The sequence below is a fragment of the Bos javanicus genome, chromosome 29, assembly GCF_032452875.1.
Source record: "Bos javanicus breed banteng chromosome 29, ARS-OSU_banteng_1.0, whole genome shotgun sequence".
Classification (NCBI taxonomy): Eukaryota; Metazoa; Chordata; class Mammalia; order Artiodactyla; family Bovidae; genus Bos; species Bos javanicus.
In genome coordinates this window covers 42402988-42428377 of record NC_083896.1, presented here as the reverse complement: position 1 = coordinate 42428377, position 25390 = coordinate 42402988, and the positions used below count along the sequence as shown (strand labels likewise).

The 25390-nt window shown below is 39.2% G+C and overlaps 1 protein-coding gene across 2 annotated transcripts in view; it reads left to right on the top strand.

Annotated features, from left to right (window-relative positions):
- The window catches only part of ATL3 (atlastin GTPase 3), a 46518-nt gene that overhangs the window by 13486 nt on the left and 7642 nt on the right, over positions 1 to 25390 (top strand). For both annotated transcript variants that reach the window (XM_061406740.1, XM_061406739.1), the window contains exons 3-9: positions 106 to 249; positions 9145 to 9249; positions 9809 to 9859; positions 12623 to 12679; positions 13500 to 13592; positions 14552 to 14690; positions 24737 to 24864. In XM_061406740.1, coding sequence (XP_061262724.1) covers positions 106 to 249; positions 9145 to 9249; positions 9809 to 9859; positions 12623 to 12679; positions 13500 to 13592; positions 14552 to 14690; positions 24737 to 24864 — 717 coding nt within the window. The remainder of the gene's footprint in view (positions 1 to 105; positions 250 to 9144; positions 9250 to 9808; positions 9860 to 12622; positions 12680 to 13499; positions 13593 to 14551; positions 14691 to 24736; positions 24865 to 25390) is intronic.

The window sequence follows — 25390 nt, the reverse complement described above, 5'->3', positions numbered from 1 at the left end:
TGGAGACTTTTGTGTCCAAAAGAGCAAACTCACCTCATGAGTTAATCCTTGATGTGCAAAGTTACTTGAATAAGTTTTAATGGAAATTTCTTATTTCTCCTATAGAAGGAAGGTGGCCATTCAAACTGGTTAGGTGACCCAGAAGAACCGTTGACAGGGTTTTCATGGCGAGGGGGCTCTGACCCAGAAACCACCGGAATTCAGATCTGGAGTGAGGTTTTCACTGTGGAGAAGCCAGGTGGAAAGAAGGTAAGGAAGAAAAAGACTTACAAGCTACCAAATACAGTGAAATGAAAACTTTAATGTAGTTTTCAGTTAATCTGAAAATGTAATTTTCAGATAATCCAGTTAAAATGATTTTTATCAAAATGATATGAGTTCAAGATTTAAAAATAATGCACGAATGCAGTTTAAAAGGTCAGTGGTAGCAGAAGGCTTCTGAGATGACCTAGCCCTCCGTCTGCTCATTTTCACTCCCAGAGGCGAATGCTCTCAACTGTTCAGAAGTTCCTTTACGTTCCTACTTCTGTCAGCGTTCACTCCACCCACCCCTCCGGCTGTCAGCGGCTCCTCTCACGAGCCTCATAATCTTCAGTTGTAGAGCAGCTCCCAGATTTCTTTGTAAGGGTCAGCTGGGGCAGGGTATATGTCTGCTCCAGTGGAAAGAGAGAATCTGGGGTTACGACTGTTTCTTAAATAGACTTTAACCCTTCCTTCTGTTTTTAGTCTCACCCTAAAGCATCTTTCCATGGTTGTTTGTGCCTCTCATTTTTTGTCTTTCCAAGGCTTGAGATTTCCTATCTCCCCTTCACGTTGTTCAGTTTCAGCCTTTTCCTTGATGTTAAGTTATTAAATATTTTGAGAGATGCAGAATTGATGCATGACTCTTGATCACTGTTTCCACAGCTTCTGTTTTATGAATTTCCTTATTATTTCTTTAAATATTTTGTTTCTGTTTTAGTAAAGTTTCAGAAGAAAGGTATATTAGAAAACCCTCTAATTTTTTTTTAAATGCTTAGATATGCATACAAAAAAATGTGTAGCAAAATAGGGAGATTTTTGCACTTTTTTTTTTCAAGGAAGAGAATGTAGAGAATTCCCTGGCAGTCCAGTGACTGGGGCTCTGATCACTGCCAAGTGTACATGTTTGATTCCTGGTCAGAGTACTAAGATCCCGTAAGCTGTGGGGGCGAGGAGGTGGGTAGGAAGAGACTGGAGGAGAATGAGGATTTTTTGAAATATAAGGTTAGAAACTTTAGCTTGGAAGGATCTTTAGATATTATTTTATCCATTCTTTAATTTTTTAAACAGCTTTATTAAGATACAATTGATATTCCATTTCTCCCCTCCCAAGTTTTGTGCTTTTGTCATATATTTTACTATAACAACATTGTTTTTATTTTTATTTATGTTTAAATATTCAGTTATCTTTTAAAGATATTTAAATAATAAGAAAAAAGCCATGTACTTACACATGCAGTTACCATTAACTGTACTTCACTTTGAAGTCCAGATTTCTGTGTCCAGATTTCTATCTATTTTTTGTGTTCATTTTTTCCTCCCGCTTGAAGGACTTCCTTAAATAGTTCTTGTAGTGCTACTCTTCTGTTGCGGAATTCTTTGAGCTTTTGTTCTGTGTCTGAAAAGTATTTCACCTTTGTTTTGAAAATAGTTATGCTGGGTATAGAATTCTACGATGGGAGTTTTATCTTTCAGTGCTTCAGAGATGTCAGTCCCCTGCCTTTTTGCTGACATTGTTTCTGCTGAGAAATCTATTGTTATACTTATTTTTGTTTGTCTCTGTGTTTAATGTGTCTTTTTTGGTCTGGTTGCTTTAAAATTTTTTTTCTTTATCATTTTTTTTTTTTTTTTAGGAATTTGATTATGACATGTCTTTGTGTATTTGTGTTTCTTGTGTTTGAATTTTTTTGAGCTTTTTGAATCTGCAGGCTTATAATTTTTATAAAATTCAAACATTTGGGGGGCCATTGCTTCTCCAAATATTGTTTTGTCCCTATTACATGCATGCCAGGCTGCTTGAAGCTGTCCCATAGCTCACTGGTGCTCCATTCACTTAAAAAATTTTATTTCTCTGTTTCCTTTCAGATAGTTTCTGTTGCTAAGTCTTCTAGTTCACGAGTCTTTTAAATCTGTTGTTAATCCCATCTAGTGTATTTTTTTCTTTAAACATTTTTTCTTTATTATTTCACTGTCAGTTCAGTTCAGTTCAGTTGCTCAGTCGTGTCCGACTCTTTGCGACCCCATGAATCGCAACATGCCAGGCCTCCCTGTCCATCACCAACTCCCAGAGTTCACTCAGACTCACGTCCATCGAGTCAGTAATGCCATCCAGCCGTCTTATCCTCTGTCGTCCCCTTCTCCTCCTGCCCCCAATCCCCTCCAGCATCAGAGTCTTTTCCAGTGAGTCAGCTCTTCGCATGAGGTGGCCAAAGTACTGGAGTTTCACCTTTAGCATCATTTCTTCCAAAGAAATCCCAGGGCTGATCTCCTTCAGAATGGACTGGTTGGATCTCCTTGCAGTCCAAGGGTTTCTCAAGAGTCTTCTCCAACACCCAGTTCAAAAGCATCAATTCTTTGGCGCTCAGCCTTCTTCACAGTCCAGCTCTCACATCCATACATGACCACTGGAAAAACCATAGCCTTGACTAGACTGACCTTTGTTGGCAAAGTAATGTCTCTGCTTTTCAATATGCTATCTAGGTTGGTCATAACTTTTCTTCCAAGGAATAAGCATCTTTTAATTTCATGGCTGCAGTCACCATCTGCAGTGATTTTGGAGCCCCCAAAAATAAAGTCTGACACTGTTTCCACTGTTTCCCCATCTGTTTCCCATGAAGTGATGGGACCAGATGCCATGATCTTAGTTTTCTGAATGTTGAGTTTTAAGCCAACTTTTTCACTCTCCTCTTTGACCTTCATCCAGAGGCTTTTTAGTTCCTCTTCACTTTCTGCCATAAGGGTGGTATCATCTGCATATCTGAGGTTATTGATATTTCTCCCGGCAGTCTTGATTCCAGCTTGTGTTTCTTCCAGCCCAGCGTTTCTCATGATGTACTCTGCATATAAGTTAAATAAAGCAGGGTGACAACATACAGCCTTGACGTACTCCTTTTCCTATATGGAACCTGTACTGAGTCTTAATTGTGGCTCACAGGATCTTTGTCATGGCAAGGGGGCTTCTTAGTTGCGGCATACATGTGGTGTCTAGTTCTCTGACCACGGATTGAACCCAGGCCCCCTGCATTGGGAGTATGGAGTCTTACCCACTGGACCATCAGAGATGTCCCTCATCTAGTGTATTTTTCATTTCAGACATTGAGATTTTCATCTTCAGTTTATTTTAGGTCTTTTTTTAAAAATGTTTTTTATGGCACTTAACTTTTTGAATGTGTGAAGTACAGGTATACAGAATACTGTTTTAGAGTCATTTTCTGTTAGTTTTATGTCTGTGACAGTGATTTTTTCTCATTTGGGTGGTATCTTTGCGTGCTCATTTGAGTCATATCTTTGCATGCCTGCAAACTTTTGGTTGGATGCCAGAATTTTAACTAGTGTGAATTTTAACTAGTTGAATGCTGGATAGTTTTGAATTCCCATAAAATACTTAGCTTGTTATGTAGGATGCATTTAAGAAATTTGGAAGCTGATGGATTCTTTTTGGTCTTGCTTTTGAATTTTAGGGTTTGTTAAATGAGACAGCTGTATTTAATCTAGAGCTATTTGTTCTTTACTACTGAGGCAAGACTTTAGAATTACAGGGCTTTTGTAGTCTGACTGGAGGGAAGAGGTGCTATTCTTGCCCCCCTGTGAGCAGTGGGTAATCTTCCCTCTAAGCCTTTTGAATGGCTCTTTCTCCAGCATCAGGTAATTTCCTTATTCACATGAGCTTGTTGAGACTCAGCTGAACACTTGATGGGGACTCTGCGATCCATGGTGTTCTTTGCCTCTGTAGCCCTCTCCTCTCAGGCGCTCTGCCTAAGAGTCCCGTTGCCTTGGTCTCCCTGACTCTCAGCTGTATTTTCTCAACTCTGGGACTCTGTTGGCTCTGCCTGGGTTCCCCCTCCTTAGCCAGTTAGCTGTGTCACCTGCAGGGCTGACCTCATCTGTTTCCTTTCTCTCAAGGATCATTATCCTTTGTTACCTGATGCCCAGTGTTTTGCCTCTGTTTCATAAAGTGTTAGTTGCTCAGTCATGTCTGACTCATTGTGACCCCCTGGACTGTAGCCCACCAGGCTCCTCTGTCCATGTGATTCTCCAGACCACAGTACCAGAGTAGGTTGCCATTTCCTTCTCCAGGGGATCTTTCCAACCCAGAGATTGAACCCCGAGTCTCCTGAATTCAGACAGATTCTTTTTTTTTTTTTTTCAAATTCTGCACAATTTTGCTTATATGTGGAATCTAAAAATTGAAACAAGTGAACAAATGTAACAAAATGAAAATGAGTTCTAGATCTGGAGAGCAAGCAGATGGTTGCTAGAGGGGATTGAAGTTGGAGGAGGAAAAAAATAGGTGAGGGAGATTAAGAGGTACAAACTTCCAGATACAAAATAAATGAGTAATGGGCATGACATATACATTATAGAGAAGATAGTCAATATAATCTTTGTATGGTGACAGATGAAAACTAGACTTAGCATGGCGATTTTTTTCAACATACAGAAAAAATCGAATCACTATGTACCACAAACTAAGACAATGGCATAGGTCAGTTATACTTTAAAAACAAACTAACCAGTAAACAAACTCATAGAAAAAGAGAGTTTTGTGGCTACCAGAGGCTAGCGATGAAAGATGGGGAGAATTAGATGTATTCAGTCAAAAGGTACAAACGTCTGTTTATAAGATAAATAAGCACAAGGGATGTAATTAATGTACAACATAATATAATTAACATACTGTATGTTATATATGAAAGCTGTTAAGACAGTAAATCCTAAGAGTTCTCACCACAAGGAAAAAAATTTCTTTAATTTAGTATCTATGTGAAGTTGATTGATATTCCCTAAACTTATTGTAATAAACATTTCATGATGTAAGTCAAATCATTATGGTATAAACCTTAAACTTATGTAGTGCTATCTGTCAATTATACCTCAAGAAAACTGGAAGAAAAAAGGTATGAAAAGGAATATTGATACACACACAAAAAGAGAACCTGATGAGTAGGAAATAGTTGTTTATATTAAAGTAACAGAGTTAAGCAACAGAGGAAGTAAAAGGGTTTTATAATTATTCAAAAAATTATAAAGGGAGGAAAAGACAGGTGTCAACAATGCTTTCTTGAATTTAGAGCATGAAGAAATAATTTCTAAATTTGATAAATCAAGAAACAGCAATACAAGTATATTTTAAATAGGAAAATAACCACCAAGAGAGTACAAACGAAACTGGCTAAAAATAGATGGCTCTGAGAAATGTAAATCAGAACTACACTTGGTACCACCTCACACTGGTCAGAATGGCCATCATTAAAAATTCTGGAAATAACGAATGCTGGAGAGGGTGGAGAGAAAAGGGAAGACACCCACACTGTTGTGGGAATATAAACTGGTACAGCCCCTATACAGAACATTATAAACAGTTCTCAAAAAACTAAAAAGAGAGTTGTCCACCAATCCCACTCCTGCTGCTGCTGCTGCTAAGTCACTTCAGTCATTTCCGACTCTGTGTGACCCCATAGATGGCAGCCCACCAGGCTCCCCCGTCCCTCGGATTCTCCAGGCAAGAACACTGGAGTGGGTTGTTATTGCCTTCTCCTCAGGCAGATTCTTTATTGTCTGAGCCACCAGGGACAGTAGTCATCAGATGAATATGTCGTATTTTATTTACCTATTTCCCTATTGGTGGGCATTTAGATTGTTTTTTTTTCATTTTGTAATCCCTGCTATAGTGAACAACCCGAAAAATGTTTTTGCGAGTAGTGTGCAAGCATGTCTCCAGGCCACAGTTTTTTGAACTGTGTCCATGACCCAATAAAGTGTAGAGAAATCAATTTATTGCTTATGACCAGTTTCGTTTTTTCAGATTAATTATTCATTTTATTTTTTTAAATTAATTAATTTTAATTGGAGGCTAATTGCTTTACAATATTGTGGTTTTGCCATACATTGATATAAATCAGCCATGGGTGTACAGTTCAGTTCAGTTCAGTCGGTCAGTCGTGTCCAACTCTTTACAACCCCATGGACAGCAGCACGCCAGGCCTCCCTGTCCATCACCAACTCCCGGAATTTACTCAAACTCATGTCCATTGAGTCGGTGATGCCATCCAGCCATCTTACCCTCTGTCGTCCCCTTCTCCCGCCTTCAGTCTTTCCCAGCATCAGGATCTTTTCAGGTGAGTCAGTTCTTTGCATCAGGTGGCCAAAGTTTTAGAGTTTCAGCTTTAACATCAGTCCTTCCAATGAATATTCAGGGCTGATCTCCTTTAGGATGGACTGGTTAGATCTTCTTGCAGTCCAAGGGACTCTCAAGAGTCTTCTCCAACACCACAGTTAAAAGCATCAATTCTTTGGCACTCAGCTTTCTTTATAGTCCAACTCTCACATCTATACATGACTACTGGAAAAACCATAGCCTTGATGAGACAGACCTTTGTTGGCAAAGTAATGTCTCTGCTTTTTAACATGCTGTCTAGGTTGGTCATAACTTTTCTTCCAAAGAGTGTCTTTTAATTTCATGGTTGCAGTCACCATCTGCAGTGATTTTGGAGCCCCCCAAAATAAAGTCTGACACTGTTTCCACTGTTTCCCCATCTATTTGCCATGAAGTGATGAGACCAGATGCCATGATCTTCGTTTTCTGAATGTTGAGCTTTAAGCCAACTTTTTCACTCTCCTCTTTCACTTTTATCAAGAGATTCTTTAGTTCTTCTTCGCTTTCTGCCATAAGGGTGGTGTCATCTGCGTATCTGAGGTTATTGGTATTTCTCCCAGCAATCTTGATTCCAGCTTGTGTTTCTTCCAGTCCAGCGTTTCTCATGATGTACTCTGCACGTAAGTTAAATAAGCAGGGTGACAATATGCAGCCTTGACGTATTCCTTTTCCTATTTGGAACCAGTCTGTTGTTCCATGTCCAGTTCTAACTGTTGCTTCCTGACCTGCATACAGATTTCTCAAGAGGCAGGTCAGATGGTCTGGTATTCACATCGCTAAGAATTTCCCACAGTTTGTTGTGATCCACACAGTCAAAGGCTTCGGCATAGTCAATAAAGCAGAAATAGATGTTTTTCTGGAACTCTCTTACTTTTTCCACGATCCAGCGGATGTTGGCAATTTCATCCCTGGTTCCTCTGCCTTTTCTAAAACCAGCTTGAACATCTGGAAGTCACAGTTCACATACTGTTGAAACCTGGCTTGGAGAATTTTTGAACACGGGTGTTCATGTACACGGGTGTACATGTGTCCCCCATCCCGGGCCCCCCTCCCACCTCTCTCCTCCCCATCCCATCCCTCTGGGTTGTCCCAGTGCACCAGCTTTGAGTGCCCTGTCTAATGCATTGAACTTTGACTGTTATGACCAGTTTTTTAAAAATAAGAACTAGGAAGTATTAGAGTATATATAGTGCAGATAAAAATTAAATTTCAGCTTAATGCATGTGCATATTTGATTGTAATATAAAATATATTTCTTACTGTGGGTTCTAGTGAAAAACATTGGAAAGTCTCTTAAAAGTAAAATTACTGGGTCTGAGAATACCCATTTCCTCTATTTCTCACTGTTGCCAAACTGTTCTTGAAGGTCGTTAGGGCATTTTACTGTTCCACTACATGATATATGAATACCATTTCCCTCCAAATATCCAGTACTTTAAGTGTACATAGGACTCCCACTCCTCAAAGAGCTTCTCTTTAGTATTTCTTCTTTTTCCCTCTAGTTAGCCTCATTTTTCTTATTAGCAGATGTTATGATTTTCTTTTTCATTGAGAGATAATTTGCCTACAATAAAATTCATCCTTTCAAAGTGTGTAATTCAGGTATTTTTAGTACACTTATAAGACTGTGCAAGTATTACCATGTAATGCTAGAACATTTTTATCACCCCCCAAAAGAAACTCAGTCACGTCCCATTTCCCTCTTCTTCCAGCCCCTGGCCACACCCGATCTCCTTTCCTCTTCCATGTTTGCTGTTTCATACAAATGGAATCATATAAAATATGGGTATTTTGTATGACCTCTTCCAGCCAGCCCAGTGCCCTCAAGGCCCTACCATGATGTAACATGTATTGAGACTTGACTCATTTCCATGGTAAAATAATCCAGTGTATGGATATGTACTCCTTTTTGTTTATCCATTCGTCAGTCAAACAACATTTAGCCTGTTTCTGTACCTTGGTTATTGTGAATAATGCTGCAGTGAATGTGGGAGTGCAGATACCTTTTCAATTATTGGAAGTTATGCAAGGATGGTAGGTACTGCATCTTTTTTTTTTTTTTTAACATTTTTACATAAATCTCACTTTTAAGGTGGGACTGGGTCATTAAGTTCTTTTTGGAAAGAATGAGGCTTCATGAGACCTAGTTACACAGAGAGAACGATGGCTTTGATTCTCTTGCTTTCATTTGGCATCTGTGGTGTGGTCTCTTTCGTAAAGATTGAAATAAATGTTGGTTTTTCTTTTGTCAAATGACCAGAAAATCCTATAACTTAAAGAGAAGTATTCAGCTTTGCAGGTGAATGCCAACAAGGCCATATGTTTTATTTTTATTGAATAATGCCTGAGTTTAAACTAAGTCAATATTTTAAATTTGTTTTTCAACAACAAAAACATCCACAGGACTGGCTTGAAAAGTGAGCTAATTGGCTTCAACATTTGGCTGTCTTAATTATTAGGGTGATTTTCCTCTCTTTTCATATTGCTCTGTAAACACCTCTGTTCTGTACTGTCTGTCAGAGCAGATAATCTTTTCCGGCAAAGTTCTTTGATCAGAAAAAACCAAGGCATCTAAATACTTACCTTTATTGAAAAAAAATCTGCATGTAAGTGGACCCATGTGGTTCACACCCATGTTGTTCAAGGGTTAGCTGTAATTGTGCTTTTCTGATAGAACCTGCAAGCATGTGCTTCCCCCTTCTCACTTGAACCTATTCTGTGTGTGTGTGTGTGTGTGTGTTTTATAGGTTGCAGTTGTTCTGATGGACACCCAGGGGGCATTTGACAGCCAGTCCACAGTGAAAGACTGTGCAACCATCTTCGCTCTGAGCACCATGACTAGCTCTGTGCAGGTAAAACCACTTGACTAGGAAAACATTTTGTAGAAGAAATAGGATAAAGAGGACACATCAAGTTTCAGCTATTGTTCTGTTATCAGAATTCCTATGGTGATAAGTATAAGTAATGTTTTTTTTTATACTACGGGTATCAGTGAAGCTCTTACAAGCTCAAGAATCAGCCTAAATTACTAATATTTTCCCACTTTGGTCATAATATAGTATATTCCAGGAAAAGTCTGAAAAATGGAAATTGAAGTTAAATCAATTGCATTATATGGGAAAATTTCTTACTTTTTTGGTATAAAAAAGTAAGAAAACTGTATTTTAAACTATAAAGGAAGAATTATGCTATTTCAACCTTATATGCATAGTTCTCCAAAAAGACAGATAATATTACTGTTTAAACAGACCTCGTATTTTTATATGCAGACCTTTAACTGTACAAGCTTTTGGTCACTGCTTTAGACTTACTTGGTATTTAAGCCACCTGGGTGGCTTAAAACGTAGAAATCCACCTCCCAGATTTATGAAGTAGAGTAGAGTAGTATCAATCTGAATTTTTGTTTTCTAGATTTATAATTTGTCCCAGAACATTCAAGAAGATGATCTTCAACAGCTGCAGGTATGTATTCCTCATAAAAATGTTAATAATGTAATTTAAAAGTTTTAAGGCCAAGGTGCATTTTACAACTGAGTAGTTTCAGCAAAAGATTGAAATGTGGAGGAAGGTGTGGGCTCATGGTAGTCCTTCACTCTGTGCATCTATGATTGGAGTGGTCAGGGATGCTCTTATTGAGTTAAGCAGGGGACCGAAAAAAGTGAGAGGGTAAATCCTGCAGATATTTTGGGGGGAAAGTGATGCAGGGAAGGAAACAGCGGGAAAACAGACCTTGATGTGGAGTGTCCTTGGTGGGTCCAGGAACAGCATGGAGGCCAGTGGGTGAGGCTGGAGGATGAGTAGGAGAAGGGTGAGTGATGACGTCAGAGGGGCGGGCACTCAGCTTCCAGTGATGCCCTGCTTTGTAAGGACTTGGGCTTTTCCTCTGCATGAGATGGGAGCCAGGTTTTGATCAGAGGATATTGCTTGACATGTGATAAAAGGATCATGGTGACTGTTGTGTTTAGAGTATATTTTTAGAGGTGCAATGATGCATTCAGTGAGACTGCTTATGAACCTACTGCAGTAATTCAAGTGAGGCTAAATAAACTAGTATTCATAAAAGGCATAGGGTCATTGCCTGGAAAACAGTATGTGCTTAATATGTGCTATCTGTTACCTATTAAACCTGTTACTGTTATTAGTCATTGTCCTCACTCCATAGCAGCAGTTCTTACACATGTTTCCTGTAAAATCCTCTTCATTGGATATCCCAGAGTTGGATGCAGTCTGGCATGCTTCTCAAATTCTACTCTTCCCACTGACATCCAGGAAATATATCAGAATGTGAGAGTCTTGGGGGTGTCATTTATTATAGAGATTACCTTGAATTAGTTTTAATTTATATTCCTTAAAAAAAATAATTCCAAAATTTTGGCTCTTGATGTTACTATTACCAGTTACTTGTACTTCATAATTGGTGGTTCTACACCAGTGCCATCATTCAGTGGTTGAGAGCTGTTGCTCCGTGATACGTATCCATCAAAACTTGACTTTGATACCTTTTCACCTGAAACTGACCCCTTTCTAAGCTCCTTTCTTTCAAACATTTTTTGGAATACCTAATTTGTGTGAGGGCTTCCCTGGTAGATCGGTGGGAAAGAATCCACCTGCCAGTGTAGGAGACGTGAGTTCGATCCCTGGGTCAGGAAGATCCCCTGGAGAAGGAAATGGCAACCCAGTCCAATATTCTTGCCTGGGAAATCCCACAGACAGAGGAGCCTGGCAGGCCACAGTCTATGGGGTCGCAGAGAGTCGGACTTGACTGAGCAACTAAACAGCAGCAACAGCAATTAGTGTGAGGCAGTGGACCAAGTGCTGCAGATGCACTAGTGTGTGAGGTAGACTTGATTCTTGATGGATTTTGTAGTCCAGTCAGTGGGAGGGTGCAGAAATGACTGGGCATGAGTGATGTGTCAGGACTACTGCACACACCTCACAGAGTGCCACAACCTGGGTGGCTTAAAACGTAGAAATGTGTCATCTCACAGTTGGGGAAGCTGGAAGTCATATGTGTATGTAATATATATAAAGACTTCTACCCATTTCCTTAGTCATCAGGAAATGTCGTCAGTCATCAGTCATCCTCCCTCACCTCCTGTTTCAGGGTAACTGGTGCTTTAATTTCTGAGCCTTTCAGGTATTCTGCTGAGAGACTCTGCTTGTTACTTTTTGGCCCCTGCCTCATAGATCTCTTATTCTTAGAGGGGTGGAGAAAGCCAAAACCCAAGACAGTTCTTGTTTGTTCTCCTTCCAGAGTGTTTGTGACAACTCTTCTTTTTCATACCCTTTCTCTTCCTCTCTGTCCTGTGAGTTTATAACTTTTGCACTTCATTTTGCTATACTTTTTGGTGCAGCTTCATGAAGAAATAGAGGTAAATGTGTAAACCCTAACTTTAAAGAATTCCTTCATTGGGTCATTCGAACAGCGTGCATCCTACAGGTCTGGTACATGCTGTCCTCGGTGCTGGAGGTCCCATAGTGCACAGAGCGTCCCTGCCCTCATGGACTTTAAATTCTAGTAGTGAAGACAGATACTAATCAAGATAAGTAAAGGTATAGTGTGTTAGATAGACAAGTGAGGAGAAAAATTTGAAAGGACATGGGACAGGAAATACTGGGTGGAGAGGTGTAATGTTTTTAGGTAGATGGCCATGGGAGCCTTCATTAGGAAGGAGTCATTGGAGTAAATGCCTGAAGGAGGGTTGTAGCTGTTCAGGTGTTTGGGGGGAAGGACATTGCAGGCAGAAGGAGGCATCAGAACAAAGGCCCTAGGATGGCAGTGCATGCAGCAAGTTTGAGGAACATCAAGGAGGGCCAATGTGGCCAGATCACACTGTAGGGTCTGGCTTTTATGCACAGTGAGGTTGAAGGGTTTTGAGCAGAGGCATCATGTGGTCTGACTAACCTTCTGTATAACAGAGCCACCGTGGCCACTGTATTGAGCAGAGTCTGTGGGGCTGACACAGTGAGAAGCTATCGCAATATTCTAAGCCATGTGGAAGTTGCACATGGTTGGATTTTGGGTTTGCTAATGAATTGGAATGAGGAATTTCTGAGAGAGAAATAGTCTAGATTATTTTAAGATTTGTGACTCCTGTGGGAGTGTAGAATTTTGGTCTCATATAAGTAGTATTCAGTCTGTTAAAAGAATTATTTGCTAAAGAATAGCCATTAAAATATTTTATGTAATATTGCCTTACAAACCATAACTCTTCTTTTTTAAAGCTCTTCACAGAATATGGTCGTCTGGCGATGGATGAAATTTTCCAAAAACCCTTCCAGGTAGGCTGTTAACTGTAAATATAAGTCACATCTTTGTTTTAGTTCATAGATGGGCAAACTATAATCCATAGGCCAAATACAGCCAGCTGCCTGTTTTTATATGACCTGGGAGTTAGGAATGGTTTTTTTTTTACATTTGTAAATGGTTGAAAAAAAATCAAAAGAGGAATAATATTTCATGGTATGTGGAAATAATCTGAAATTTAAATGTCAGTTGGCCATAGTGAAGGCTTTATTGGAACTTAGCTACACTTATTTGTATTGTCCATGGATGCTTTTTGCTACAACAGTCTGAAATATTTACTCTCTGGCCCTTTACAGAAAACCTTTGCTGACCCCAGCTTTAGCTAATTGCTTTATGAGGATGAGAATGCACAGTAACCTCAGTAAGATTAAAGGATCTCTAAGCATTGTTTTTTATTTTAGTTTTTTTTTCCTGTCTGACATTAACAGATCTCATTTTATGATTAGCTAGTGCTCTTTTTTTTCTTGTCCTTCACCATATTCTTCATACTTGCCTTTTGAGCAGACCCGTGAATGTAGCATTTTCTCATCAGTCTATTTTCATCAATCTCTTCCTCTTAACCCATGAGGACAAAAATATCAGATAGGATATACTGACCTCACAAATGGCTTATACATGTCCTTCTAGTCTTTATAGAGTTTCTAAGACATTACAGGGTAGGATTGGGTAGATAATTTATTTAGCACATTCTCTTGCCCCTTTTGAAGAAGGTGGCATTTTGCCAAGTGTTTCGGTGGTTATTTTGAAAATGCATTTATGCAGTTTTATAATGCGTTCTGCTCTTTTTCTAAATAGACACTGATGTTCCTGGTTCGAGACTGGAGTTTCCCTTATGAATACAACTATGGATTACAGGGAGGAATGTCATTTTTGGAAAAGCGTCTACAGGTAAATAGAAATACAGTCTTCTGATGAATTACCTAAAAGTAGTGATAACTTTCTCATTTGCCTTTAGCAAATATTTAAATACTTTACTTTAAATATTTAAGGTATTAAAATATTAAAATATTTTAATACTTTAGCAAAGTATTTAAAGGGATTTCCTCTTAGCTCAGTTGGTAAAGAATCTGCCTGCAGTGCAGGAGACCTGGGTTCAATTCCTGGATCAGGAAGATCCTCTGGACAAAGAAATGTCAACCTATTCCAGTATTCTTGCCTGGGAAATCCCATGGACAGAGGAGTCTGGCTGGCTACAATCCGTGGGGTCACAGGAGTCAGACACGACCTAGCGACTAAACCACTCTCCACCACTGTATTTAAAGCAGATTATGGAAAATTACATTGTGTGTTAAATACTTAGGAATATTAATTAGCACAAACTGATATTATTCATGGTAAGGTTAAAGAACCCGTGTATATAACTCACAGGGATTGGAGAGAAAAACCCCAGGCAAAAACCCAAGCTTTGATTGCAATTTCCATTTCACAATTCACATGTGAGTCTATATGTGCTTTTGGTTTCTGGTGTGGATACAAACAGGCTTAGCCTGTTTTCCAAAATTAAAACACAGGGGTCCTTTGTCAATTACTGCTCACTGGTTCATGCCCACAAGCCTTTCCTTGTCCTTCATGCCCACAAATCTTTCCTTATTCTTCCTAAGTCTTGTGCAATACTCTTTTAAGAAAACTCTTTAGTACCTGTTCTTTGATAGCTCTAAGAGCCAAGCCATAGTTAATCAAATTTATGCATTTATTGCTTCTCAGGGTTCTGAGTTTTCTTATTGGACAGCACCTGGGCCACTGTGATCTTTTAGAGTCAGAAAGTCTTCTTCCCTTTGTCCTATACGAGTGAGTGCTGGTTAGGAGAAACATGTGGTCGTTTGTAAATTGTTGGCCTCTATTGGCAGGTAAAAGAACACCAGCATGAAGAAATTCAGAATGTCCGGAATCACATCCATTCATGTTTCTCCAGCGTCTCCTGTTTTCTGCTACCACATCCGGGACTCCAGGTGGCCACAAGCCCTGACTTTGATGGCAAATTGAAAGGTGTGTTGCAAATGATGTTATTTATACATGTGATTTTTATCTTTGAAATTAAAAAGAGTGACCAGAAAATATCGGTTGTGAATAGTAAGTCCTTGACAGAAATACTGTGTTCTTTTAGAAAGGATAGTGTTTAGAGTCTAGTTCAGTTTTTTCTTCCTGCCTTAGTGTGACCATCAGAATTATATTATCTTAGTTTCTCCATCTGAAATGGTTGTGGTAGTACCCATTAATGATCTTTCTAAGAATGATGTTGTGATTCCTGGTTTACAAGAGATAAAAATGCTAGATAAAGGAAGACTTAACATTAGTCAGCTCATTTTTATGAAGTAAAACTAAAGTCCCAAGCAAAGGTGGTATGATGCATGGCGTGGCTACTGTTTTCATCTTATTTGTGATTATAGCAAACTTGATGCTGGGTCATTTGTTACTATCAGGGAGTGCTAACCTGACAGTAGCTTAGAGGAATCAGAGGTGGGACTCTTGGGTTCCATTGTCTTATTTTTGATCCTTCCTCACTAAAACCTTGGGTCATTTAATGGCTAGTCTTCAGTTTACACATGGGTTTAACCAAGCACTTTTGTTTATAAATTAATCTGAGCTTCTTTTTTTGTTATACAGTCACTAAGTCCAGTCTGACTATTTTTGCAACCCCATGGACTGTAGCCCACCAGACTCTTCTGTTCAGGGGATTTCCCAGCAAGAATACTGGAGAGGGTTGTCATTTCCTTCTCTAGGGGATATTTCTGATCCCCTGAGATTGAACCCACGTCTCCTGCATTGGCAGGTGGATTCTTTATCACTGAGCCACCAGGGAAGCCCATTTGAGCTTCTTAGGTTCTTAGTAAAATTGAAATAATAATAGCTGCCATTTTTAGAGGCCATTTGTCAGTCTCTCCAGGCTGCTGTGACAAAATACCATAGACTGGGTAGTTTATAAAAAATAGAAATTAATTTCTCATAGTTCTGGAGGCTGGATTTCCCAGATCTGAGTGCCAGCATGATCCGGTGAGGTTGTCTTTCTGGCCTTAAAACTTCTGGTTGTATCCTTTTGGGGGGAATGGGCTGGAGAGCATGGTAGGATCTCTTTCATAGGAGCACTGATCCCACCTGGCTTCACTCCCACGACCTGATCACTTCCCAAAGGCCCCGCCTACTGATACTATCACCTTTGGGGTTAGAATTTCAACATGTGGGTTTTGGAAGGACACGGACATTCAGACCATAGCAGCAGCACTATGTGGAGTAGGAAATGGCAGTCCACTCCAGTATTCTTGCCTGGAGAATCCCAAGGACTAGCAGGCTGCAGTCCACAGGGTCGCAAAGAGTCAGACACAACTAGAGCGACTGAGCACCACCCCTGTGCTAGTTACTTTTATACTTAATGTTCCCAGTAATTCCATGGAACTGATATTTTTTCCTTTATCTTACAAGTGAAGAAACCGGCTTAGAAAAGTTACATAACTTGCTCAGAGTACTCAGCTAGTAGGTGGTGGGGCAGAGATCCACGTCCAGATCCTTGCTCAAAGCTGTAGTGTGCTAGAACGGAAGTTCTGCCGTACTGGGCAAGTCACCTAGAGCATTTACACTGCTTAGTTACTAGAACTTGTCTTGTGAAGTGGCAGTTTTTTATTACTTCGTATTAAACATAAAATGCATAATTTTCAATTTATGTAACTCAGTGGATTCAAGAAAGTTAATATGCTCATTCAGCTTAAGATTTACATTCCAGCTGGTCTTATTATTGTAAAAAAAATTTGAGTCTGAAAGGCTTACCTTTACCTTCTGTTTGCCACCTGTGTGACATTTCATGTGGTTGGCAGCTTTCCTGAAGGGGAAACTTTCACAGCCTGTAGGTTGGCAGTTCGGAAACCCAAGGTTGGGGCCTGTCTTTGGAGAGAAATCTGCTTAGGCAACACTGGTGCTGAAACAAAAGCAGTTGTGAGTGAATTCTCTGAGTTGAGTAGGTGAGAAAGTTGAGTTTGTAGGTAAGGTGTTCTTTAGGATTTTAACGCTCCATTATTAGACATGCCTTTACCAAATCTGAGCTCTGGTATATTCATCACTGGTAGGGAAGCTATCCAGTGAAATCTTAACTGACGGTGTTTAAGAGAGGATGGGTGGAAGTGACTCCTCATACCTTTGGTCTTGCTTTAGGGTGGTTTCAGGTTATTGGGCATCAGTTCAGTTCAGTTCAGTTGCTCAGTCGTGTCCGATTTTGCAACCCCATGAATTGCAGCATGCCAGGCCTCCCTGTCCATCACCGACTCCCGGAGTTCACCCAAACTCATGTCCATCGAGTTGGTGATGCCATCCAGCCATCTCATCCTCTGTCATCCCCTTCTCCTCCTGCCCCCAATCCCTTCCAACATCAGGGTCTTTTCCAGTGAGTCAGCTCTTCGCACGAGGTGGCCAAAGTATTGGAGTTTTAGCCTCAGCATCAGTCCTTCCAGTGAACACCCAGGACTGGTCTCCTTTAGGATGGACATATTGGATCTCCTTGCGAGTAACATACATAATATATAAACATGACATTCCTCCGTATTATTCAACATCTAAATATTTCAGAATATTCTGTTTTAAAATTAATTTTCATCATGTTATTCTAGGCAACAGGAAGAGCTTTTTAAAGTTCTGTAACCTTGACTTTTGAAATTTTCTATCACCCTTGGGTATGTATTTTATGTTAGTTTCCTAGGAACTGCTGTAAAAAAACGCCATAAACTAGATTTCTTAAGAAATTCATCCACTAACAGTTCAGGAGACCAGAATTCCGAAATCAGGATGTTGTCAGGTGAGGCTCTTCCTGGAGGCTCTTGAGGGGAAGCTGTCCTGTCCTCTTGGTTGCTGGCAGTCCTTGGAATAACTTGGCTTTTAGTTTCATCACTCTACTCTCTGCCTCTGTGGTCACTGGCCACCTTCTCTGTGTTCTCTCTTCTTACAAGGACACTGGTCTTTGAATTTAGGTCCCACTTTCATCCAGTATGATCTCAGCTTATCACATCTGTAAAGCCTCTATTTTTAAATGAGATCACATTCTGAGATTCCAGATAGACATGCATTTTAGTGGGGGACACTCCAGAGTACACAGATTTACAGGTATGAAGGGTTTGTCACTAAACATTCAGGGTGCTAAGCTTCATATTATAAAATAGGGAACAAATTCTATATAAGCAACCTTTGGTCTTATAATTTATTCACTATGAGTGATAAAACTATAAAACACATTTTTAGGGTTAAAATTCTTTTTTACTACATGGAAAGGCAAGTCCCAAAGGAAGAAATACAGATGGTCAAGGCATAATGAATGAAAATATGTGTTGCCTAGCAATAATCAAGAAAGTGCAAATGTGTCAGTACCAATTTGTATAGTCTGTACCACAGTAGCAGCATTGTAAATGTTCACAACTTTTGATCCAGTATTTCACTTTTAGGAAATTTTCCTAAGGAATTATGCATATATAAGTAGATAAAAATACGTGGACAAGAATAGTGCCCCTAATGCATTATTATAACAGTGAATTATTGGAAGCAACCCAAATATATATTTCTGAGGAGTTGGTTCAATTACGGTATATCTCACAAAGGAATGAAAATAAATCATTTAAAAGGAAAAAATAGATAGATGGCTCCATCTGTATTTACATAGAAAGATGTTCATGATATGTTGTTAAATGTGGAAAGTGCAGAGTAGTAGCATATATTGTATGATCCTAATTATTTAAAACTGAATATTTATGAGGTTGTTTTTAAAAAAGGAAGGATTTGAGAAATAAAAATTTCCTTTATTGTTTCACTTTAAAAATATGTTAATAGTTTGCCCCTGTGTGTCTGTTAAGGAAACTATAGTCATTAGGAGGGTTGTTGATGAAGAATTCTTGTTAGCTCTGCAAAGGTTTGTGGGTATTTATAATTTTAGGGAGCCTTTAAAACAAGATATTGAAGGGTTTTGAGTGAAGAGCAAATTGAGGATGTTACATTGCAAATAGTGTGAGACTTGTGAATATTTGGCAAGTGCTTGGCTGAGAACCACATAAACTTCGTTGTGGGGGACCTTTAAGTAGAGTTGATAACATTTCTCGGAGTTAAAAAAAATTACCTAGACATTGTATTTTCTCAAGCATATACTTGTACATTGACTTGGTTGAGATCCTGCAGCTCTGCTCTGTATAACTTGGATAAGACATTAGCCTGAGAATGTTTAGCGGTAATCCAGAAAAAGACCTTCATGTAGTTTTTGTAGAACATTTAAATTTATTAAGAACTGCATTCTGAAGCTGTTTCTGCAAATGTTCCCCTAATTACTTCAGGGATTGTTTTACTGGTCTTACTTTATTTTTTAAAAGAATAACCATTTATTCAGAGGTGAACACCTGCCAGACACAATCTTATTTATGGTATAATCAGTGCTAAGCTGCTGCTTCCTATAGTAGTTAGCTAGGAGATTAGCTCATTTTTGAGACTCCTTTTCAACAGACACAGGATGACTGTCATCACCATAAAGAAAACTGTCTTTCTTTTTTACTAGAGCAGAGAGACCTAATACAGTAACTACTGAGATATTTAGCTAGAAATTAAACAGAAGACATTGTAGGGAGCAATCTTCTTGGACGCCATGAGATGTTGAAATTGTCTAAGTCATGTGACAGTAGTTCTTATCTGCTCTTAAGTCTAAAACTCATATTTTGGTACAGCCTTCATAGAAACATTAATTGCTGAGGGTCTATTAAATCTGGGTAAAACCATAGACAATACCATTTGTGGTGTCTATAGATCCCGCTGTTTCTTGTGTGAAATATTTCTGAGGCTCTCAGTCTTTCAGTGTGATGACCATTGAAACCTTTAAGATTTTTCCGAGTGGATAATGCAGTCACATGTTTTAAATCCCAAAAAGGATTAAAATGTATTCAGTGAAAAGTCTCTTTTTTGTAGGCTTCCAGAGTTTCTTTAGTATATGCAAAGCAAATATAAATATACATAGGATAGCATGTTATTAATATGTACACTTATTTGTGTTTCACTTTGGGGTTTTAAAGAATTTGTCCCACTTTTTCTTTCTTGAAATTTTGGGGTCCCATTTTTTCACATTATAATTTATGATCCAGTTACAGTTCAATTCAGTTCAGTCACTCAGTCATGTCCGACTCTTTGTGACCCCATGGACTGCAGCACACCAGGCTTCTCTGTCCATCACCAACCTCCAGAGCTTGCTCAAACTCATGTCCATTGAGTCGGTTATGCCATCCAACCATGTCCTCCTCTGTCATCCCCTTCTCCTCCCGTCAGTCTTTCCCAGGGTCAGGGTCTTTCCCAATGATCCAGTTTGGATCCAGCTTATTTTCCGAATGACTGCCTATGCGTCTCAACACTGTCGAAGAGTCCGACTTGTCCTCACTGGTTGAAATGTCACCTTTATCAAATGTTAAATGTAGGGATCAACACCTTTTTAAAGTTGGTATAGGGCCATATTTTGGTTCCATCCTGAGAGGACTATGAAATTAAGGGTATTTAGATGGAGATCGGTATCTGTTTATTTAGGTATCTCATTAAAAAACATATTTTTTGATGTCAAGAGATCTTATGATTGATTATTTAAGATGGTGTAGAAATGAGTGATTAGAAGTATATGTTACTATTTAGAAAAAAAATCTCATGCAGATTTCAATTTATGAGCCATAAGTGAACTCTAATTATAAAATTGAAAGCATGGGGAAAAATTAATTTTATTTGACCTCTGGAATTGGGGAAGGACTCTTAAAATTAGAAGGAATAAAAGAAATTATCAAGAAAAAGTGCTATAGTTTTGAATACGTAATAATCTTATGCATGTTTATAAAAAGGCAAATAAAATGGAGAAAAATTTCAGTTATAGTATACATAAAGAACAATATATTTATTTACTTGCTGAAAAGTGACTAAGATAAAGGCCCTAAAAGTTCACTGAAAAGGTAATCAGCTAATGAACAAATATGGGAGAGAGTTTGGCCTAACAAGTAATAAAATAAATAAAAGCAAATTAAAAGAATGATCTACCATTAAATTTTTAAATATGCTATTTGATATCCAAAAGAATGCATCAGTATTACATATAAGAAAGAATATATATAATGTATATATGTAAGGTATGAAATGTAATGAGTATCATCAACCCACTGCCCAACTTACTATTAATATCTGGAGCTAGAATTGGCACACTTTCTGTAATGGACTAAACTAAATGTTTTAGACTTTGTGGGCCATACAATTACTTAGATCTACTTTGTAGCAAGAAAGCAGCCATAGACAATTGTATTAATGATTGTACATTGTTATATTTCAATAAAACTTTATTTATAAATATAGTTAGCTGTCATATTTGGCCCAAGGGCTGTAGTTTTCTAGTCTTACCAAGAACATTATCAGTGCTGTTTTCTATATTTATACGCTTCTTTCCTTCTCCCTGCCTCTCCACAGAAATAACTACTGTTCTAAATTTTGCTTATGCTGTCTTGTCTTTGAATTAAAAAAGTTATTACTTGTATGTGAAGTGAAGTGAAGTGAAAGTCGCTCAGTCGTGTCCAACTCTTTGGGACCCCATGGACTATAGTCCACCTGGCCCTCTATACATGGAATTCTCCAGGCCAGAATATTGGAGTGGATAGCTGCTCCCTTTTCCAGGGGATCTTTCCCACCCAGGGATCAAACCCAGGTCTCCTGCATTGCAGGCAGATTCTTTACCAGCTGAGCCACCAGGGAAGCCCTTGTGTTTGATTCACTTAACAGTCTTTTGCTAAGTTTCTTCAATTTTTTTTTTTGAACTTTATAAAAATATAGTATGTGGCCAATTTGCATTTTCACGGTGATCTTTATTTTTTATTTTTGTTTTCTTTTAATTTATATATTTTAATTGGAGGCTAATTACAATATTGTGGTGGTTTTTGCCGTACATCAGCATGAATCAATCACGTGTGTACATGTGTCCCCCCATCCTGAACCCCCTTCCCACCTCCCCATCCGTCTGGGTCATCCCAGAGCACCAACTTTGGGTGCTCTGCTTCATGCATCGAACTTGGCACTGGTCATCTGTTTTACATATAGTAATATACATGTTTCAATGCTGTTCTCTCAAATCATCCCACCCTCATCTCCCACAGAGTCCAAAAGTCTGTTCTTCACGTCTGTGTCTCTTTTGCTGTCTCGCATATAGGGTTGTCGTTACCATCTTTGTGTGCTTTATTTTTAAGGCTATCTGTATTATTGCATGGGATTGTAATTCATTCAGCTTCATTATAGGATAACAGAGCCTTCTGTGAATATAACAGTTTATTCTCAGTGGAAGCTTGGGCTTCTCCAGTTTTTTTGCCATTATGAATAGCACTGCTATGAACATTCTTGTGGATGTGGATATATGGGAGTTTCCCAGGTTATGTGCTTAAAAGCGGGATTGATGGATAATTGAAATACATATATTTTCACCTTAGGTAATGCCAAATTGTTTTCCAAAGTTCTTATTCCAATTTACACTCCCATGGCACCCCACTCCAGTACTCCTGCCTGGAAAATCCCATGGATGGAGGAGCCTGGAAGGCTGCAGTCCATGGGGTCACTGAGGGTCGGACACGACTGAGCAACTTAGCTTTCACTTTTCACTTTCATGCATTGGAGAAAGAAATGGCAACCCACTCCAGTGTTCTTGCCTGGAGAATCCCAGGGACGGGGAGCCTGGTGGGCTTCTGTCTGTGGGGTCACACAGAGTCGGACACGACTGAAGTGACTTAGCAATAGCAGCAGCAGCATCAGTGTTATAAAAATTCCCGTTGATCCATATCCTTGGCAACATTTGATATTAACAGCCATCTTAGTTTTGTTAAATTAGTGATTATAAAATAGTATCTCATTGTGATCTTAAATTGCATTTCTCTGATTACTAATGGGGTTGAATATCTTTTCATGTATTTATTTCCATTCATGTTTCCTTTCCTCTGAAATTCTTCTTGTCTAGTTTTCGATTGGGTGTTCTTTCTCTGCAATGTCAAGATTCTATATGTCTGTTTTAAGTTGTGAACCTTGTATTCTGTCTTCCGTATCTTAGTTTTCTTCCTTATTTTGCATCATCCGATCTCTCTGTGCTGTTCTTTGTTATATTATTCAGATCTTTTTTTCCTCCAAAGGAGATTTGATCTGTGTTTGCTTCTTCGGGGAGCCAGGGGCTTACCAGCCCAGGACCATTGCAGTGCCGTTTCAGGATCCCACTTAATTCAGCAATTATTTTTGCACAAAGTTTGTTACCCCATTATAGTGAATGGCCTCAAACGAGCCACAGCTTCACATGTACTTAGCTCAGTGCTCTGGTTTCAGCTCACCCCCTACCTACTCAGTTCCTTGCAGCTCTCTTTGTAGACTTTGTAGACTCTCTTTGTAGACTTCCAAGTCTACAATGGAATAGAATGTATCTTTTGCAGGATCTTGTTAGGAAGAAGATCCCTTCCGATTCTCTGATGTTTAGTACTGTCAGAAGCAGAAACCGCAAGATAACGATTTTTCGCCAGTCAAGTCAGTAAAGGTTTTAAAAACAATAAAAATCTCGTGAGTTCATAGTAATGAACAAGCCTTCTCACATGTTGGTGATAGGAATATAAGTTGGTACAATCTTCTACAAAAGCAGTTTAGCAATATATAAGAGCCTTAAAAAGGAAGGGGAGAGTATTTTAAATGTGAATTTTGATTGTCTGATGGTGGGTTTTATGGATGGTTATTTTTTAAATAGTTTTGAATATTTTCCAGAAATTTATATTTCCTCACATACCTAGTAATTCCTCTTAGAAGACCTTATAATCTTCAGAGATAAAATGACCTGAAGTTTTTTCCTGTGGAGATTTTTATGGTGATCCTTGTAGCTGGAAAAAATTTAGTAAACCACTTTTGTTTTATTCACTGCTGTATCCCCAACTCGTACAACAATGCCTGCCACAAAAAGGTGGTCAAAATCTGTTAAATGAATACATAAGACTGTCTCCATTTTGTAAATTTGGGCTATGCAGTGTTAAGGAGTTCCTACCTTTATGTGGGTTCCTGTCTACTTTATTTTTAGCTGATAGTTTGAATTAGTTGAATTCAATAACTTGAATTATGAAGATGCTGGATCATATAAATCAGATTCCTTGCATTTTCATACTTGGGCCAGCTAGTTCTCACTTTGAGGAAAGAGCTCTGTTTAATAGCTTCCTGACCCTTCCTTCTGTGGGAACTCTACAGAAGCTGGAAAGCAGCTGTCATGTCTCCTGAAATAGTAGTCTTTTCCCTTTGGGGTGGCCCAGAGAACCTCTCTGAGGAGAGGATAGAAAATAAATATCATGAGATTCAGGTGCTTCTACTTCCTTTAATGTTAAAAAAATGAACAAAAGTAAAGCAAATGGATAAATAGCGATTTATAATGCTTTTAAGGGGAAGAGTGAGGGTGTGGCAAAGGCCTGGTCTGGGAGAACCTGAAGGGTTGATAAGGATTTTCCTGAAGATATGTTAATGAAATTATTATTTTTTTTTAAATTTTTTTTTTTTTTGATGTGGACCATTTTTGAAGTCTTTATTGAATTTGTTACAACACTACTTCTGTTTTATGTTTTGGCTTTTTGGCCACAAGGCATGTAGAATCTTAGTTCCCCAACCAGGGATTGAACCCCCACCTCCTGATTGGAAGGTGAAGTCCTTACCACTGAACTGCCAGGGAAGTCCCGTAAAATAAAAAGTAAAATTTCCTGGACGTGTAGGGAGTAGACGTGAATCTCGCAGAGTGAAAACCAGGGTAGCGATATCCTGCGTATTCTGTTCTGGACTAGAGAGGACTTAATCCTGCAGAAGGGAAGGAGACCGCACAGTCACGTGAGAATAGAGACCGTCAGCAGCCTGGTCATTGCCAGAGAGGGCCGGGCTCACAGTCTGGGACTCCTGCCGCTCCCTTTCAGCTAGAGATGTTAGAACAACCAGATGGACCGAAGATTGTGCTTTATGCTCTCCTTGGCTGAATAAATCTCTTTGGCTTATTGTTTCCTTGTTCTTGGTCCTGCGGACAGACATTGCCAGTGAATTCAAAGAGCAGTTACAGACACTGATACTGCATGTATTAAACCCAGCCAACTTAATGGAAAAGGAGATCAATGGCTCAAAAGTCACCTGTCGGGGACTGCTGGAGTATTTTAAGGTAAATACGGGGTTTTCATTATTAAAATATTTGACTTTTGGTGAAACTGATATAGGTTATTAACTCAGTTCAGGTATTTTAAAGCTTGGGGGAAGTTGGAAGGAAAAGCCTTTTCAGATTCCATCGTCCTTCCAGGAGTGGGCCACTGGGTGGCAGTATTGGTCTAGGCACCAAATGGCTGTTCTCTGCACTCTCTTAGAGGAGTGATTACTGTGGCTAAAGGAAGACTGTTCCTCAAGGAAGATGGTGTGGAGAGGAGGTGGTTAGGAAGTTGCTGTGAGTAGGAGACGGCACCTAGATGTGACACGACTACCTCACGGCGGATGGTCACTCTGCCCACAGGCAGTGGTGAGGCCAGCGTGCATGGGGAGTCTGGCGGGAGCCATAGCCTTGGTAGGCGTGTGCTGCTTTGAGAACATTTCTAGTTAACTAAAAAAATGCTAACATGCACTCGGAGGCGTGCTGTGTTTTTGCTAATTCCTGGGTGTGGATTTAGGTCTCTAGGAAAATGCAATTGTACGGTCAC